The 20,453-nt window shown below is 42.6% G+C and overlaps 1 protein-coding gene across 2 annotated transcripts in view; it reads left to right on the forward strand.

Moving 5' to 3' along the window:
• Positions 1-20,453, forward strand: part of BRSK2 (BR serine/threonine kinase 2) — a 321,648-nt gene that overhangs the window by 210,615 nt on the left and 90,580 nt on the right. For both annotated transcript variants that reach the window (XM_082000492.1, XM_082000493.1), the window contains exons 3-4: positions 2,687-2,772; positions 17,092-17,232. In XM_082000492.1, coding sequence (XP_081856618.1) covers positions 2,687-2,772; positions 17,092-17,232 — 227 coding nt within the window. The remainder of the gene's footprint in view (positions 1-2,686; positions 2,773-17,091; positions 17,233-20,453) is intronic.

Raw genomic sequence — 20,453 nt, forward strand, 5'->3', positions numbered from 1 at the left:
CACTGAACTGAATACATTGTAGTGAAATGCTGCCAGGCACATCGAGCCGGATGCGTTCTGCGCATCTGGGGTTGAAATCAAGACCTCCAAAACTGTATTTCCTCTCAGGATTTAGTTCCCAGGAAGTTAAAAATATGCACAGAACCTTCCACACTCACACACTTAATGATGAAAGTAAAGTAACTCAGGTTATTTCTTTTTGCTTGGTTCCTAGCATAAATCTGTAGGTAGTAAGTAGGTATTTGCTTTCTGGTCTGATTTTCTCTTATTGAGTTAGTCCGTGCAGTGCCATAACTGAATTCCCTCCTCTAAGGGGTGGTCATAAATCACTGCCTCTTCTCATGCTTTAGGACAGTTACCAAGCAGGACCCTGACTGGATGCTGCTGTCCATCACTCACTTGGTCTGAACATACGTTGCCATTGCACCCACCAGGAGGTTTTTCAGAAATGAATCTCCAATGCAGTTAGCCCATCTGCAGGGAATTTCATCTCTCACAAGCAGGATATCTTCCAGGAGGGAGAACAGGGCTGGATGATCCCTGCTATAGCTAGTGCAATGGTCATATTCCCCACCTAGTCTCCCCCATCCAAAGGGAACTTTGTTGGAGTTCCAGTTTCTGAGCAGCTGTGGTACATGGTGCTGATGGTGAACCTCAGTGCTACTGGAAGAGTGTTACGCAAGTGGGTGGTGCTTCTGTTTTGTTTTTCCTCATTCTTGAAGCAAATCCAACTTTATCAGCTCTAGGGCTGAACAAACCCTCTGCAGATATCAGTGCATATCTTGTAAGAGAAAAGAGTGATAGATCTTTCTGAAGGGGAGACAAAAATGGAATAAATTAGCTCTCCCCTTGTTTTTATGGCAGCTGTACAGTTGAAATCTGCCCAACTTTTGTTTCTTATTTGTATAAGCAGCTTTCATCTAAGTGCTGGTCATAAGTAAGTTATGCCTACGGAGCTGTCACCATCAAGTATTGTGTATCACTGAATTCATAGCAGTTTTGGCAGTGCTGAACTGCATACATACATGTTTACATGCATGCGCCCGTACACACTTAATTCCGTTAGACCCCCCTGATACACTTTTCCCCACTTCTCTGAAGGAGCTATTTCCAGAGATCCCAAGTGTGGAAGTGGATCTCTGAGGTGACTTTTGGCTGTACAGAGAGGAGTAAGTGTCTTTTGAAAGACTAAGACTCACAGATGTACAAACACCCTTTCCTCCATCCTGATATGCAAGGAAGGCCAAGGGTGATGTGGTGTGAGAGTTGCTTTTGCTGGTATTGTGTGGTGGTGTAGAGGAAGAGAGATCTGGGGTGACAACCAACATGCTGGGAAATCCTCCTCCCCTGCACAGTGCTGGAAAACTACCACTTTCCAATCTTCTGCTGAGTATCTTACTGGCATTCAGGGAAAGTTCTGTGTTCAGTCTTAGCAGAGGATGATATCTCAGGATATTCAAGGACATCAAGAACTAAAGGTGTAGTAGGGCAAGTTCCTAATTACTCATCTGATCCCTGCAGAGGAGATGTTCAGGGACGGTTTTGTAGTTTGTTCATGTTTTGTTTGTTAGCATAGCAGCTCCAGGACAATCAGTTATTTGAAAGACTGGGAAAACCCCCTCCTAGTTGCCCTTGTTTGCTTCTTTAGGTCTTTTTCCTGCCTTTGTAAATTCCTGGAAATTTGTCATGCCCGACTGTGCAATGCTTAGACTGCATCTTGTCGCAGAATTTTTTTCAGTTATCTACCCTCTCCACAGTGCTACATTAACTCCCTTTGAGTTAGCCTAGGTCAAATCAGAGCAGTTACAGTGTGGCTTCGAGCAGCACAGCAATTTTGCTAGCAGCTGAGGAATTGCACTGACTCCATCTCTAATGAATACCCTTCGTAAATTCAAGTTAAAAGCACCATGGCAGTCATGGTAGGACTTTTGGGTGAGAACAAGGCTTGCGCTAATTACAGGGATTTAGTCACAACTTGTTAACTCCATGTTGAAGACAGGCTCTTAGAAGTAGCGATGCTCGGACAGATTGGGAATTGAGAGGAAGCACAGTCTTACGCTTAAGGCTCTGAACACTGCATCTCCAGTAATCGGGTTAATTTCTTGTTGTGCTTTGTACTTCTTATGTCACTTCTTATATTTCTTTCCCTTTCTGGGCCTCAGTTCTGCAGCTATAAAATCACACTGCTGTCTGTCTGCCACTCTTTGTCTCCCCTGCATACACTGCAAGTTCTTCAGGATGGGGATTTTCTAGTACTAATTGACTATGCAATACGTAGTGCAGCCTGGCTACACATGTGCCTATGGGAGGTCTGGAGAGCCCTAAGTGATATCTTAGAGTTTCTGTACCTTGAGAATATATCATTGGCTTTGGATTGTCAGGCAGCAACAGCCTTGAATGCTCATATAACTCCTACAGCTAATTCCCTTTGGTAGATTTGGGACATTTCTTTCAAACTTGAAATTTTGCTGGTTTTCTGTCCTGCAGGGTAGGGAGTGCTGAGGCTGAATAAATTGAATTTTTCTTAAATTATACGAGTGCTAAATATGATACATTGTTATAAGTTGCCATATCCTCAGCATATAAGGAGTGGAAAATGGATAAATGGGAAGAAAATGTGTGACGATATCTAATGTATTCTAAGACCAAGCTTCTAATTGTCTCTGTTTCTTTTTGTTTCTTCCAGGTGGAGCGGGAAATAGCCATCCTGAAGTTGATAGAACATCCCCACGTTTTAAAGCTGCATGACGTTTACGAAAATAAAAAATATTTGTAGGTATTACTGGCTTTTGCCAGAGAAAGGGAAGGGGAAGGAGGAAGGAAGGGAGGGAGAGGAGGGGTTTGGAACTTGGTGACATTTCTGAAAGAATGGAGCAGTGTGTGTTTTCACCCTCACATAGTGTTCATGTGATATCTGGTACTTGGATGAGGAAGGAACACTCCTTGTTTCCTTGGCTTTTCTCATTTTTTTCTCTGTACTTTATATATGTGCTGTTTCTTTTCCTACTTAAAATCAAGAAGAGATGACAAACCAACATTTTCTGTCAAACAGCAAGAAGGGAGGAAGGTTTGTACTTGCAAGATCTGGGACCATTTTGAATCATAACTGTAAGAGACTGTTACGGTGGATAATTTGGATAACCTCCCTTGCCTAATAGTTTTCATTGAAACCCTTGCCTCTCACGATATTTTAAATTTGCCCCATCAATACCAGTTTTTGCTTTTAAGGACTGCTGCAATCTCCTGATTGTTCTGCAGTAACAGTTAAGTAGCAAAGCCTTTTTTTTTTTTTCAGTTCATTGCCATTGCTAGACAGGGATATTGTCCACAGACAGTCATTTTAGCTTGACAGGGCACTAGATATGTTGAATCTGTTGTCAAACAAACAGGCCACATTAATCTTGGCACAACAGGAAAAAAAAATCAATGTTCTCCAAATGGAAGAGGGCAATCCAGTAGGGAACTCAGTGTTATTTTCAGCTTTTTAACAGGTTATTGCAAGTAGAAGAGAGTGGTTAAAAAAACCCTATTTTTAAAAACCACCGTCCGTTGGTGACCTCTCCTTAATGTCACAACACAAGAAGGGAATGACTGTTTACCCAAAGAAAGTGTGTTGAATGGAGGTAACAATCCCTCATGGACTATTCAGCCAGCATTGTTACTGGAGCAATGAATTCCTGTTCCAAGAAGTGAGGCCTCTGTGCCTAAGGGTTAGCTTAGTAGAGCAGGCAGTAATTTCTTTTGGATTCCCCATCCTCCTTTGGGGCAGAGCCTGCCATCCGTGGTGGAACGCAGTTGCCACAGTGAGTTCGTGCACGCACTGGGCAGAGGCTGGCTCAGATGTTCTCTGAGCTGCATGCTGAGTGCTCTGTTCTCAGTGGCGTAAATGGTCACGGCTCCATTAAACCCAGTTTGCCCCAGCTGAGGACAGAGGTCCAGATCTAACACAGCCCGCTCTGTGTGCAGGAGGAGGGTAGAAAAGGGAAATGAGGCTTCATAGCCAATAAGTTCTCCTTTAATACTCAAAAGAGGGGCACCATTCCACTGTGTTCTGGTTTAAAGGAGTGTAGGATGAGGCCCCAGGCTTTCTTTTGGTTAAGAGAGAGGAAATACTGTTCTTTGTGATCCTTGTTTATTTGTATGTTGTATAATCTTAGGTATACACACACACTTGCATAAACACAGCATACAGCTGATGTGTTCCAGGTACGTGTAGTATACCCAGGTAGTGGAGACAATGTGTGAATACATGAAGAAGAAAGGCCATGTTCATCACTTGGGGTGAGGGGATGGATTATGGAGGTGCTGAAGCTTTCTTCTTGCTCTAAATGCCTGTGAAGCCAGCAGCTGAGCTGAGCTGTCCTCCTTTACCCTGAAAAACTTGGGGGCTATTTTGCTCCATGTGAAGAATATCTAGTGCTCAGAGCAGTGGGGACAGTGTTACACCAAGATTTCAAAAAAAATTATTATATTCCTTGGCAGGAAAATACCTTTCTGCTGAAAATCACTTTGAAAAGGGAAGCAGGCCATATCTTTAAGCTGTATCTGGATATCCCGGCTTCTAAAAAATGTTGGGCTCCAAAGCGGCCTTTGCCAGTGACTGTTTAGCCTTTAACAATCACTAAGTCGTCTTTGTGCTGTAGCTCCTCTGCCTGTAAGATTGAGCTGTCCACATCTCCCCACAAAGGCACTGAATCCCTCTGTGGAAAGACACTAACTCTGTGAAAGAGCCAGTGACTGTTAATTATGTTTCATTTTTTATTAGTCACTATTTTAAAGAAAGGGCACAATGCAGAGCTTCTGCCAAGCCTCTGTGTTCAAAATTAGAAACAGCCGTGGCCTTGGATAAATCTAAGAGGCAGAAGAGAGCACCTGTGGATGGGCAAAGTGTGTGGGGGCTGAGAAGTGTGTATGCATGTACTTTCCCAAATAATAAGACATAGTGACCTCTAGTTCTCACCAGCATCAAAAAAGGGATCGCTGTCTGGTTGTGGCAGCACCTTTCCATCATGCTTGCCGTCTCAGCAGTAATGGTAGTGGCATGATTTCAGAGGAGCTTGTGAATTATGGGTGATATTTCAGATGCCAGAGACTAATCACGATGCAGCGCTGGGGAGTATTTCCTCGATAAATGTTAATTTCACAAATCATGTTTGACTTTTGGTTTATGATTTAATTTGTGACAAGGGGCTTTGGTTGAGTAGATTCCTCATGCACCCATGAATCAAATCCTTTTTCTACAGTTTATTTAACACTGAAAATGAGTTTCAAAAATAATAATAAAAATGTGTTAGCATATCTGTGTTAACCTAGCAGTTATTTTCTGTTTGTTTTAGTGGGTTTTTTACCAAGATGGTTGGAGAGATGGAGATAGCTATGAGGTCTAAGACTTCCATCTCTTTATCCAGCATTTTGAGTTGTCTTATTTAGTAAGACTGTAGACTACAGGTCTAGGTGCATAAGGGAAAACACAGCTGCACTGTGACTCTCTGTATGCGTGCTGATATACCACCCCAGATATACATTATGTTGGCTAAACTAGCAACATTACTGACAGTTGAATTATTTCGTATTTGTTGTATGATTACATGGACAGCCTTCAAGCAAGATTGGGAGTCCACAGTAATAGGTAATTTAGAAATAGCTATAGACAATCTATGCCTTAATTTCTCCTATCATATAATGTTAATAGACAAAACAGCCAGGAAGGCAGGGATCATCCTCCCATTTTAAAGATCAAGAATGATTTAAAGTAGCCTGGTATGAGGTAAGCCCAGAGTTGTTCAAGAATGTCTGTTGCTGATTCACAATGGGGAGTGATCAGTGAGCTACCAAAATTTGTGTGTGCACCAGTCATTTTGACTAACCAAGTTCAGACAATCAGGAATTTTAGGGAAATGTAAATCAAGTAAGGGACTGAGCAAAGTGATAACAAAGCTGATAAAGTTTTGGTGTGTTCTGTAATGCATATTGGAGGGGAAACACTCCTTTGGTAATATGGTTTCTGCATTGCAGATGAACTGTGTGAGCCTGAGTGATGGTCCTCTTTTCTCTATAGGAAAGGTCTTTCTTGAATTGGCCCTAGACAGAGTTTGTGTAGCAACAGGAGAGGAAGGCGGAGTTCATACCGTGTTAGCAGCACCACCACTGTGAATGAGCAGGAGGTTCTCATTAACAGACTTGTTGAGGATTGAATAAGAGGAAACATGCAAAGCCCAGTCCTTCATGAGTGAAGTGGTTGGCTCAGATTTTTTCTAGGAAGCAATCTTAGGCTTTATTCTTAAAGCCTAAGATGAAGATTTATTCTTAAATCTCTGATACGTACATTTACTGCATTTTATGCAGTTAATTCAGCTTTCCTTTTGATCTTAGAAAAGCAATTGTCCCACTGTTGGAGGACCCATTAGCATGGCAACCTAAGTGTTATCATATAGTCTGCAGGAGATGGATCTTCCCTTTCTAAAGGGGATAAAGCTGACATGCCATTTTGCTGGAGAACTCCTGACATGGGTGGCATTATCTGTTTGATCTCATTTGATTAGCTATTTAGTTTAAATTATCGAGGGTTTGGCAGGGAGTGGAAATGAGATGGGATAAAGACATCCTAGGACCACTCCATGCCCTTTTCTTTCAGGTGTTTATACTAGTATTTCTTAATTCCCTTTCCATCAATGTCTGTATTTCTCTCTCTCTCCGTATATTTCTATTTATAGGTGCATACAGGTATGTCTATATATGTATAGACATATACCAATTAATTTTTAAATCTTCACACTTACTATTTCAAATTTTCAAATTTTGGGGAACTTTTATTTTGAATCCCTATGTTGTCCAACTTGATCAGCATTTTAAACAAGACTGTTTTGATAGAAGGGGTGGACATCAGAATATTGCTTTCTGAAATGCACCATGCATTCATCAGTTCTTTTTCCAAGCACAATAAGTCCTTTTCTCATTGTTCAGCAGTACAGCACTATCACTGGGCAAGTGCCCAAGCCTCATTGCAATGTACACAGCACACTGCCTCCTGATTTCAGAGGTGAAGGTGCTTCCCAATGAGTCGCATAACAAAATTAAAATGGCCTCCTACCCATGCACAACTCACGTTTCTGGCTTATACAAGATCAACTGACAGCAGGAGTCAAAGACTTACAGCTCTGGTGGTGTTTGCAGAGGCATTTATGCTGCCACTCCTCTCCTGCAGGCTTTTCCTGTAATTCTGTTTATTTTTGTTGAAAACTAATTGTGAGGTGCCAGAGGTTGCAAGAAAGAGAAAAAAGGGTTCTGCGTGTTCTTCTGTTATTGGTAGCCCAGGACTTTGACATTCAATCCATCTGCGGGGAAACCTCTCTAAAGGCAGAAGGAGGATTCAGAAAGTTGGCGTGGCTCCAAGGGCTCAGCACTGAAAATTAATGTCATGGTAGGTATGCTTCTTGGTAGTCTGGTTGTGGGGTGTCAGATGCTGTGGACACAGGAAAAGAAAATAGAATGCGATTGGAAGCCAAAATGATGTTCAACCTGAGCCTTGATTAGAATTAAGAGAAATGTTCATAACCAGCTACTTTGACCCCTTCTGCTGTTGACTTGTTTTAGTACTGTCATGAATTACAAGCAGGTGTAGCCAAAGGAAAGCCTATCAGCTGTAGGAGTGGAGCCAGCACGTGTGAGGTTTTGAGTCAAGGGTGGGCCTGGGGACGAGGCGCTGGCTAGAGGGCAGGGGAAGGAAAGGGGGTGCTTTGCAGAGGACAGGTGCCACCACATGCAGGAGGGATGCCAGCCTGGCAGAAAGCAGGGCTTGCACAGTGGTGGTGATGATGATTAATACACCACCCTGTGCAACAGAGACTTAATAAGCTCTACCCAAAAATCTGTATCTTCTGCTCGCTGGCTGGCACGTGCGTTTGCATACCATCCAGGCCATTATGCTGGGCTTGGGAGAAAACAGACCTATAGTGGAACAATTCTGTGACGTGAGGAAAGGTCAAGGGGAGGTATAGCTCCAGAACCATGTAGGTGCCCAATTTCTCTTTCAGGCTTCGGTAGGCAGTGTTGTGTGTGTCTGGGCCCTAGTTGTTAAAGGAAAGGCCACTTAGCTCTGAAGAGCAAAACCCAAAAGTATATGGTGACTAGCAGAATTGCAGCAGTGAGCTAGTGGGTATTGTCTCAGCTCTGCCCGTCCTGTGCTGAGGATCCCTTGGCTGGATCCATTCCATGTTGTGTGCCCAAATAGGAGGCTACTGCTGTGCCTTGGCATGAATGACTACACACCACGAAGGCACTGCTTGAAACACCTTTCATCCCCAATAAATCAAAGGTACAGAGCACACACAACAACGTAATCTCCTACTACCTATCTTTTCCCCCAAAGCCCCAACCTGTTCATGTCCAAACATAATGAGCAAACAAATACAATCTCCATTCAAACAAGCAGGCTATAGTTAAAATTGTCTTTTGGAAAAAAAAAAATCTTAATGCATGCACATTTTCTTGCAGGCAAGGAAAAAATGGGAAAAAAAACAACCCAGAGTTCCTGGCCCAGTGCCAAATTAGGGTTTAAAAATTCATGCCCACCATAAGAATTTATATAACTTCTGAATAATTTATAGGCTGCGCCAATAACAAGGGGCTTAATATCTGATAGAGATTATTTAATCAATAGAAAACAGTGCAGTGAAAAAGCTGTCAAAGAATTACAACACGTCAGTCTGGGCTGGGCAACTTTTAACCTCTTCCCTGCTATACTTATATCTGTTTATATATATGTATGGAAGGACATTTTGCAAGTGTTGTAGTAGCATGAAAGAAGAATTGCCAGGACTTTTTTTCTAGAGGCTTTTCTTTGGCAGTCTGCTGTTCCAGACAGATCCTTTGCTGATTCACCAGACCTTTCAAATGTAATGAGTTTTCTAGCTCTTAGCTGAGTTGGTCAAAAGGAGTAGTTAGTTTCTCATGAATAATCTGCTGGGGATTTTGGGTTACTGTGAGATGGTTCAGAGTTTATCAAGATTGGTGGCAGTGCCTAGCACATGCCATTTGTGGTGCAGCCCCTTCCATTTGTGTTGGATTCTATGGCCAAACTTCAAGGGGCTTTTACAGATGTGGGCACTAATAAACATAGGGACAGAAGAACTAGAGACATGTCTGTCGTTACAAAGGCGGTTCCTACTTGACTTTTGTCCCTTGCCTCGGTAATTGCTTAGACATCTGCATCAACTCTGAAGTACCTTGATCCATGCCATGTTCCCCAGTTTTAGGATTATGTGGTGGGTTGACCTTGGCTAGATGCCAGGTGTCCACCAAAGCCACTCTATCACTCCACCTCCTCAGATGAACAGGGGAGAGAAAAATATAATGAGAAGCTTATGGGTTTAGATAAGGACAGGGAAAGATCACTGAGTAGTTATCGTCATGGGCAAAACAAACTCAGCTTGGGGAAATTAATTTAATTTATTGCCAATCAGAGTAGGATAATGAGAAATAAGACACCTTCCTGCACCCCTCCATTCTTCCCAGGCTCAACTTTGCTCCTGATTTCTCTGCCTTCTCCCCCGCAAGCGGCGCAGGGGGGTGGGAAATGGAGGTTGTGGTCAGTTCATCACATGTTGTCTTCTGCTGCTCATTCCTCCTCAGGGGGACTCCTCACACTCTTTCCCTGCTCCAGAGTGGGGTCCCTCCCACTGGAGACAGTTCTCCGCAAACTTCTCCAATGTGAGTCCTTCCCACGCGCTGCAGTTCTTCATGAACTGCTCCAGCCTGGGTCCCTTCCACAGGGTGCCGTCCTTCAGGAACAGACGGCTCCAGCGTGGGTCTCCCACGGGGTCACAAGTCCTGCCAGCAAAGCTGCTCCAGCATGGGCTCCTCTCTCAGTGGGTCCACAGGTCGTGCCAGGACCCTGCTCCAGCACGGGCCTCCCACAGGGTGACAGCCTCCTTTGAGCATCCCCCTGCTCCAGCGGGGGGTCCTCCCTGGGCTGCAGGTCAATATCTGCTCCAGTGTGGAGCTCCATGGACTGCAGGGGCACAGCCGGCCTCACCATGGTCTTCACCACGGGCTGCAGGGGAATCTCTGCTCTGGTGCCTGGAGCACCTCCTGCCCCTCCTTTTTCATGGACCTTGGAGTCTGCAGAGTTGTTTTCACATTCTCACTCTGCAAATGCTGCATGACAGTTTTTTCCCCCTTCTCAAATATGTTACCACCGTCGCTGATTGGCTTAACCTTGGCCAGCAGCGAGTCTGTATCGGACACAGGGGAAGCTTCTACCAACTTCTCGCTGAAGCTACCCCTGCAACCTCCACCACAACCAAAACCTTGCCATGCAAACCCAATACAGATTATTGTAATGATTTTCATATAATAAACAACTATTAGGTGATAATAGCTGAGTAGTTGAGCTTCTCAGCAGGTGTGGTCATTTCATTAAATGTCTTAGCCATAGGCATCACCAAGCAGTAAATGCTTGAGCATAGAGGAAACAAGCAGGAACTCTCCTGATTTTTCTTTCAGTATATCTCTTTCTGTGTAACTGCATCTGGGTTTTGCATCTTGCGGGAGTGCACACGTGAAGTTGTGCATCTTAAAAGCTAGCCAGTGCTACATGAATAGCTAGTCTAACTAGAACATTACCCAGTGGTACATTCAAGCTTATGTAGAAGACCAGTCTACCTGTTTAGGTTTAAGTGAGGTGGTGCGTTATCTGTGTCAATGGCGTACCATTTAATAAAAAATGGAATATTAGTTGGTTCCCTGACAGACAGCTAATTGCATGCCCTGATGAACAAACCTTCTATTGCCTGACCAAAACAAGAAGCTGTGTGAATTGACTACCATTCCTAGAGCACCAAAGAGTATTTCTCTTACTTTTATTTTTTTACTCTTATTTTTTTGCATTTAGAATACTTACCTGAAATACTCTGCGTTCCAGTATGAGCTTTCATCTAAAGATTTCTATCCCTTTAATGCTCTTATAATAACTACATTTGTATTGCCCCAAAGGACCTAATTTGTGTAGCTGTGAACGTCTCATAAATTGTCTTGATCTATAAGGCTGAAAAAACAGGAGCTGCGTATCTACGCTGGGATGTATAGTGATGGGCTGCTGCGGGCAATCCCATCTGGCAAGAATTTTACTATTTCACACCATTCTTGCTAATGGCTTAAAGACAGCTTTTCGTTCTTCACAGCTCATAACTGGTGTGTTTGTTTGGGGTTTTTTTGTTATTTTGCCATAAATATCTGGTAATGCATGGTCCTGGTGTTCTCTTTGCCAGTTAGTCTTTCTGTAACAGCATTTTTCCAGGCATTGCTCAGAGCCAGCCTGTTTCTTTTGTTACAGTCCTGCTTTGGAGGTAGCATGTAGCTGCCTTGCCTCAGCGAGGGCTCTGTGAGTTATTCCTCAAAGCTCCTCAAGGGCTTGGACAAAGGCACCCTTTAATAAGTTGTAGCATAGTCCACCAGATAGGAAGAAGAAATATCACGACAAGTATCCTTGTTGCTGTTTTAAATGACGTCTTCATAGTATTGGAGCACAAAGGCAATCTGGTCATGGAGAAGACCTTGCTGAGGTCTATGAGCTGCCTATGCCCTAGCCAGCTTACAGTCCAAAACACAGAGCAACTGTTGGAGAGCCTGTGATGGGGAAGTCCCAGCTGTTGTCAAGCGTCACAGCAAAGAACAGTCTTCAGGAAGGAGCTGAAGAAAAATGATGATGTAACTCTGTCATTAACAATGATGCTCTTCCAGGTGTACGGGGGGTGTTGTGAGAGCACAGAATTGTTGGCCTGGATATTTAACAAGTGGATGGTGGAACCTGGCTTTGGAGGCTGATCAGAGACAGAAGGCAACCTCAAAGGCCAAGGAAGAGATCTTAGATTGGTTACAGAAGGGGCTACAAGGTATGTAGAAGTGAAGGCAGCTAGTTCATGTTAGATACAGTATAAAAAAAGGAGGCAATGGAGGCATGGAAGGAGTGTTCAAAGTGGAAAGCTAAGAAAATGATACTGCAGTGATGATCTGATACCTATTTTGAATCGCCAGCAGTGGGGCCAGAATGTATTTATCAAAGTGAAAGAGATAATGATTAATTTATTTAGATATGAGATATCTAGCTAAAATTAGGTAAGAAATTTAAGCCATGTGTGTTGGTAGGAGAACCATTATCTTAGAGGTATAATAAAGAAAACATCTAGAAGATACCAGTACAACCAAGTTGTAGGGACCTGAAGAAAGCTTGAGTCAAAGGTAACACCTGCACTACAAGCCTGAATCATAATCAAACAAGCAGTGTTGTCCCTAGGGGTAGAGAAAGGAAGAAGTGGAATGGGGTGGTGAGGCTAAGAGTTCTGTTTTAGCCTTGTTGTGTTTGAGCTGATGATAGGACAACAAAGACGTCAGAGGTGAAAACCAACATCTTAGTTTATTCAGGAGAAAAGGAAGAAAACTGTACTGATTTTTCATCTGAGTATCTAAATTTTGTAAATTTTTTTGTGAGTTTTGGGGCAAAAGTCATAGCTTTTGGCTTTTTATTTTTTTAACTTCTGGTAGTGGCATCATAAATCCTCACAGCGCTGTCAGGTAATTAGCACAGTTGGGTACAACCAAAAAATATGTTGATTATAGGCAAAATTGTTGTTGTTCTTCGGATATTTACTGATTGTTCCCAGGAGAAAATGGGCTATCCTCTGCATTTATAGGAATCCTACTCTTGTATTAAACATTCGGCTTCTTTGTCTTTAAAGACCAAAGCCTTGTCTCCTTCAAGCTCTGAAACTTAACCAGAGACTTTTTGTTTCGTGTCTTGGCTTGTAGCAGGGACATGAGATACCATGCGAGCTGTGGACCTTGGTGTCTTTATGAAAGGAAGCTGTGGCCTCTGGAAATTTTTGCAACCTCTTAAATAATATACCTAGTGACGAAAACAAGTAATCAAGGATTTATTTTTAACTCCACATGCACTTGGCTTCATATTGAGTTGCAGAAGCCTGATATTTTCTTGCTTTTCCAGTGTTCGAGTGAGTAGAGATAAAATTGGTGATGGGGACAGCATGGAGTAGAAGGCACAAGGGACCACAAGTGCTAATCCCAGCTCTGATACTGGCTGACTGTAACCCTGGGCAAGTCACTTTGCTTTGCAGTTCCCTATCAATAAAGAATAGGAGGTTAATACTTGTAAAGCTTCTCTCATGTGAAATACAAGGATTAGAAGAGCTGGTGTGTGTCCAGAGCATGCAAGATGTGAGAGCTAAGTGCTCTTACAGAGTCCTTTGTCCTAATATAGCTTCTCTCTCTATTATCACAGCAGGTAGTGTGCATGCTGACAGCCAGCGGCGGGGTCCTTTCCATTCCTTTCCTTGAACCTCCTTGCAGTGGCTATTCCAGCACAGGTTTTCCTACATTTTTACAGTGGGAAGACTGATGCTGTCAATCTTACGCAGACAGGATTTTAAAAAAAAAAAAAAAAGCTTCATTCACCAGTAAGTTACTTTTCATCTCCAAATGTAATAGGAGATTAGTTCTGGTTACTGTTATGAGATTTTTAGAATTTGCTCGGTTGCTTAGAATAAATGGGAAAAGTAGTACTATAGTGAGATGAGAACCTGTCATATCTGGGAAAGATAAAAGGGAAGGAGATCTGGATTCTCTTCTGTGCCACAGATTCAGGAAAGAGGTAGTGTCTGTATGCCTTATTTTCCAGGCTCTGGAATAATGCTCTATCTTTGCTTTTTCTGTTTGGCGTTTCAGGATGTGTATTCTCTTCTTATATGGAGTCACTCAGACACACACATACACAGATAGATGGGTAGATACAGATATACAGCACTTAGTGGGGGTTGTGTAAGCCGTACAGTGGTAAGCTAGAACCGATGCAACATTTGGAAATGTTTAAACCCCTCTTGTTGGCCTGTTTGGAAATAACGTGTACTACTACTGTGCCATGTAGTGTGCCAGCAAAACATTGGCTTGCACAGAGATGGAGGCAGGTGCTGAATTATGCCCTTGTTTAACCAAAGATCTCCTAGTTGGGGGCTATCCTAAAAAAAAATCACATCCTCCTGGAGGGAATAGGGTTGGCGGGTGACCAGCTGCAAATCCAAACTCAGAAATCCTAGCTGCAACGTACCCACGTAGTACTTGTGGAATGATCCCTGCACCATTTGTTTCTTGCACTTGACCACTGGGGAATGTGTTTGTCGTCCTTCTCACGCCTGTCACGTTGGGTGCTTTGTCAGATCAGAATACATCGTCGCTGTGCGTCTCTGTGTCCCTTGACTTGTCATAGGCACAAATCTTTTTCAAATGTTCTGCTCTGTTCATTTCCATTATTACAGCTGGTGCTTCTAGGTGGCAAGCAAAAATGAATAACCTTGTAAATGCTCCCTGTCTTTCAATTTGTTTTATTTTTCATATAACGTGTCAGTGCATTTTTGTTGAGTGTTTTTAATAAGATGAAGTTGATGAAAATAAATTGCTTTGCAGTTCCTACTGTGGGTGACAGAAATGCTTGGTCTGTAATTTTCCAAAACTGTGTGTTTGAAACCAGTGTGAGGGGTGTTCTGTATGCCTGTAACTGCAATCACCTTTGTAAAATACCTCCCAGGAAAAGAAAGCAGCTATCGGTTTGAATTTTGGGGGCAAGATGCGCTGCTGTATGCAGCTTCTGCTGGGCACAGTGAGAAAGGGAGCTTTCAAGGAGAATTTTAGGATTGATTCTGTGCCAGGCTTGAGTCTGCCATATGGGATAGTTAGCCAGACCTGTCTCTAGTATGAGAGGGAGAATGAATTATATAGCAAACCCTCTTACCAGAGTGTCAGTTAGCCAAGGCTTGGAAAGTGAGGACTGGGACTTGAAAATGTGGACACCCCACTGCCCATGGCTACTGCATATCAGCTTTCTTCTGAGCAGTTCAATGTCTTGCTCAAAAAATACAACGCGGGTAAACAGTGATCTCCATGTTACCAAGTGTACTCAGTAGACAGTCTGGTAACTACTCATCTCTTCTTGGAGAGAAGATAACTCACATATTCCAAATGTGATTTCCAAGTCAAGATTTTTCTCTTTTTTTACTCATTTTAATGAAAAAAGGTCAATATTTCCATATTTCTTGTAACTCTATTTTGATAAAAATAGCAGAAAATACGATTTTAATTCCCTAAAGTTTAGAATTTCATTTGTGGTGCACTTTTTTGTGCTTTTGTACTACTTTAATATCCGTCTCTTACTGCATTCTCTGCTGCATTTCTGTAAGGCAGGGAAATGCTTTCTCTTTGTGCTGGCTAGGAGCTAACACATGGAGGTTGCACAGGAGCTGATGATGGACCAGGGGTTCAGGTCCCACATTTGCAACTTCAGGGCTAATGCCATTAACATTAAGCCAATTTTTCTTTCCTCAGAACAGCTTTTACTCCTTCTACTGTTCCATCTCTTTTGAAACATTGAGAACAGGAATAATTAAACCCCCAAATTTATAATAATCTTCCCCTCTTTCCATTTCAAATTCAGACATTTCCTCTGAGATTATGCTGCTTGCGGTACAGAAAAAACAGTATCCTGGGTTAATTATTTTAATTGCCCACTCAAATTTGAAGAGTTGGATTAAAACTGGTAATAAAACTAGCTTGCTGTAAAGCAAAGCATTGAGAGACAGGGGTCATACTGCTCATAAAGTTCAGCCTGGTCTGCTGTACTGTTGGGAGGAAAGAACAGAGAAGTACACTCAAAATTTGGAATAGCATCTAATTCCTGTTTGCAAGTTTTCTGGTGATGTGTCTCAAACAAACGGCCAGAGGTTTGACTGCCCTCTTCACCCTTGCACTGTTGCTTTACAGAAATGACCTTTCAGATCACATGCCTTGGTGTGCAACCTTGAAACTCACTTCAAAGGAGTTAGGCAGTAAGGGAGGAGTACGGGTTTCTGCCTCTCTTACAGGGTTTAAACCAGCTAATAGAACCAAAGAACAAAAGTGATTTTTTTAGTAAAAGTAATAATAATAATTTCTTGTTTATACTTGTCATTTCAGATTCTGAATAAATAATCTCACTGCATAGTCTTCATTCTGTATTAGAACAGTATATGCTGGGCAAACAAACAAGGAGACAGTAGAGCACAAAATCACCATGGAGATGGAAGAAGTCCATGGAGGTTTCAAGCAATCCTCTTGCCAATAGAAGTCCATTGCTTAGTCCATATTATATCTGATTTATTTTTAAATGGTTCAGTTGATGGTGTTCCTGCCACTTCTCTGGGGAAACTATTTCATTCCCACTGTTAGGCAACATTTCCAGAGATTTATACCAAGTTTTCCTCTGCTTGGCTGCCTTTCATTACCCCTACTTACAACAACAAGATGGTCCATCCATGGCAAGTCCTTTGCTTCCAAAAGATTTCACTCTTCTCTCTATGACTGCCAGCAGTGCTGTGTGAGGTCTGGGGTTTCTTCTCTTGCTCCTAGGTCCCCATTGTGCCACATTTATTCACTCAGTGTCGCATTTTTCATGTATGAGTTGCAAGGGAGGGCAGCTACTCCAGCAAGTCACTGCTCTTCAGGAGCAAAAGCCGAAGCCTTTGTGTAGGCTGCACACATGTAGTTCTTTTTATCTGTTTTCATAATTTAAACTATTCACTTTTTTTTTTTTTAATTCCCTCTAGTTTGTTGACATCTGTCTGGTTCTCAGGTTTCCAAGACAGAACAGTATGTGAGTGCAGCTTTGCCGCAGCTGTTTTATAAAGGAACTGTCAGCTTGGTTAAGGCACCTGATGCTTCCTAGTACGGAGTTTCACTCCACAGTAGCTTTAAGAGCTATGGTGAAAGCTTACACCTGATTATTCTCTTCTTCCTCTCCTGGTCTTTTAAGTAATTTTTGGCTTCTGGATTATCCCTCACTATTATATTGAACACTGAATCCAATAGTGGCATGTCTGAAGTTTGCAGAACCCTTGTTAAAAATATTAATCATTTCTGATTCTTTTCCACTATTCTTTTCAGAAGTGTTCTCCATGTCTGCATGTCAATATAGGTATTTGTATATAACTCTCTGTGTGTGAGGCGGTCGGTATGATAATGTGCTTACAAAATCCTGGCTTTGTTATTTTCTAGGTATTTGGTGCTAGAACATGTGTCAGGTGGGGAGCTCTTCGACTATCTTGTAAAAAAGGGAAGATTGACACCAAAAGAAGCCAGGAAGTTCTTCCGACAAATCATCTCTGCTTTAGACTTCTGCCATAGTCATTCAATATGGTGAGTACAGCCATTTCCAATGGGAGTTACCTGTTACATAAAAGCACAGAATAAAGGGTTCTTCTTTGTGGATACTTTTACTTACTGTTAGGTAACTGATGTTGTAAAGTTCTAAAAGCATTGTGTAAAGTGCTGATGTATTTTCTAATTCTTGACCATCTGTGAGATAGTGCACCAGTCTCAGATAGACTTTTCATGGAGAAGATTGTCCATCATTTCTCACTGGAGGGGAACTAATTCACAGGGAATGCTTTAACCAGGAAAACCAAAACCACCAAGGAAAAGCAGTTTAATTTCCATCATTCTTGGGGCACTTGCTAATAACTGAGAATTACATACACTATAACAAAATGAATCCCTGAAGAAACTTGGGACAATTACAAATACAGCAAAGTCATTTTATGGCTTCCTTCAGTTTTTGGAAACCTGCTGCCTTTTGGCAACCTTCACTGAGTCCCTTCTGCGCATTTGAGTCACTGTTGCCTTTAATTTCCTTTCCAGTAGGGGAGAATTTCCTTGATCTGTCTGCTATTGATACTCACTAACTCCATGATTTAACCGTCAAGTGTGGTTTAACCTGTGCTTTCAGGTGGTGTTTTAAATTAGACCAGTTTCTCCTTCATCTTCAGCAATTTTATGTAATTGAAATTATACTGAAATCAAGTTGTTATTGAGCACAGGGTTTCTGTATAGCTGCTGTCCCATAACTGCCTCCTCATTTCTCAGAAATGCATCTCCTCAGATTTAGGTTGGCTGGGGAGACCACTTACAATATGTCTGTGTGGCTGCTTCTCCGTAGCCACAGACAGGGGTAGATGCTCCCCTCAGACACGGGGTAGATGCTCCCCTCCAGGAGGCTGGGGGCCACTGATGGATACTGCAGAAGACAGATTTGCATAATCACTGTGTGGTTACTTCTCAGTAGCCGTACAGTGATTTTCTGTACCCCCAGTTTTGGTGTTGAGAACAGACGTCCACAGCATAAATGGCCACAGCAAAAATGGATGCCTAAATATTTAACCTGCTCTTTTAGCTCCCTCCCTCTACAGCTCTGACTCATTTCAACAGGAAATATTAATCTGAAAGAGAGCATACTTCTAATAAATGGAAAGGGAAGTAAGAGCCTTTCTTGAGGATGTATTAAGAAGAGTATACTGTTAACAGAAGAAGCAGTTCAAAGGTGGTGGTTCTGGGTGAGAAGGTCCTGAGGACAATGCCTACCTGGCACAATAGTCAGAGAAATTCCCAGAGGAGCCCAGAGCAGGTTGTGTGCCCTAATAGAGGATCTAAATTTTCTCTGTTGGCAGAGAGGTCTAACAAGTTTTATTCTGCGAATTCCACATTTTTTCCTCCCTGCTAATCAACTGGGTTGAGTGATCATGACCTTCTTATAATCAGCATAATCCTTGGTAGGTTGTACAGCTGTTATTTTTTATGTACACTGGGCAGCGTAACCACTGGTGGATTGCATACGTACACGTTTCTGTTCCCTACTTGGCTTAACACTAAGAGACCCAGTACAAGAAGACTCAAAAATATTTAAGTACAACTGAAGAGAAATTATTTACTCTTCCAAATGCATATTTCAGAGAAATACAAATCTCCACTGGGACAGAAGTTTCTCTGAAAGCATGCATATACATACTAGTCCTTTGGGCTTGTGATGGATACCTCTTGATATGTCAAACTTTAATAAACTGAGTGAGGATCATGGTGAGGCTGTCAGACAGACAAGCACCCCTGCAGGTTTAATGATATGTGGAATTTCCAAGGCAGAGAGCACATCTCTCTTGAGGAATCCATTTTCCTCTGTTAAATATACTGGATCGTGGGCAGTAGTCATGTTTAGAAGTGAATCCCCTGTCTCCTTGCCAACTCCCACTCGACTAGCATCTGGTGCTGAATAAGTTAGCAGTAAATCATAAGCTCTCCCTCCCTCCAGGTCACTCTGAGGCTTGTGTGGTCTGTGTTACATTAGATTCTGTGTTGTATTCTGGACAGTTATCATTAAACCCTTTTTGAAAATCACAGCATGCATAAATATATGTAAGTGCGTGTATGTGAGTATAAAAGTTAATGTGCTTTCCTAAGCAATGAAGCCTGACCTTGTCCTGTCGTGGGGCAATGAAATGACAAATCATCTCATCAGCTAGGTTATCCAGTTATGACCATGTTGAAAAATGAAGGCTTCTGCTTTACTTAATGACTAAATGTGGGTGCTTCTAACCTACTGGCAGAATAGATTGATAGCCTGGTGTCCCCAGCCCTGTATCATGGTCCCATCTTCTTTCTGTACCTCCCAAAACACTGTGAAATGTCCGTGGCTTACTTTCACAGCAGTATGTAACCACATTGAGCTTTCACGGCTCAAAATGTATTGATGCACCAGGATTCCCGGATCAAAGAATCAGAAAGGATTCCCCAGTCCTCCCGTCAGTAAAAGGCATCTGCTGCTACTGTGTGGAGAGATTGCCTGTATCTGAGAGGTGTTTTCAAAAAAGCAGCTCAGACAAGGAAGCAGAATAGGCTTGGAGCTTAAGTCTGTTTGTGTGTTGTTTTAAAAAAGTATAAGCTTTCTGTTCTTATTTTACTTAAAGGAAACAGTGGGGGAAGATTTGATGTACCTCACTCCGAGGTGCAGTCACTTACGGGATTTTCTGGTACAGGCTGGCCATGGGGGAAAGCTTATAGGTAACTCACTGTAGGGTCCTCTAAGGGCTTTTCTGTGTACATAGCACCACGCCGTGCTAGGGAACCAGAAGCAACCATGGGATGCAAATAGACAGCACTGCGCAGAGGGATTATGTGGGATCCTGCAAACAGCGTATCTGTGTTACCTTGCTGCTTTGCCTGAGCTGGCAAGCAGAGCGGTGATGCAGCTCAGTGATGCAGCATTATTACTTCTGCTTCCAGCTCTTCCTCTCTGCTAGCTCCGAGGGCTCTGCACCGTGCTGCAGTGTCTGGAGCAGACGCGCTCAGCGGTGGTGCAAGAAATGGCAGAGGAACCTGGGTTTCTTTGGACATCAGTGTAAGACCATCCTAGCTTAGGAAGTTTTCTTTGGACATAACCGATTTTTTTTTTCCTAAGCTGCCACTCACCTAATGCTGGGTGTCTGCTCTCCTAAATTCAGGGCTTTCAAGATATGTCAGTTGGGTGCCCCAAATCAATAGTCCTTTTCGAATATCCTGCCCCCATACTGTGGGAGAACTCTCAGCTAATT

Source organism: Phaethon aethereus, assembly GCF_964289735.1.
Source record: "Phaethon aethereus genome assembly, chromosome: 5".
NCBI classification, from domain to species: domain Eukaryota; kingdom Metazoa; phylum Chordata; class Aves; order Phaethontiformes; family Phaethontidae; genus Phaethon; species Phaethon aethereus.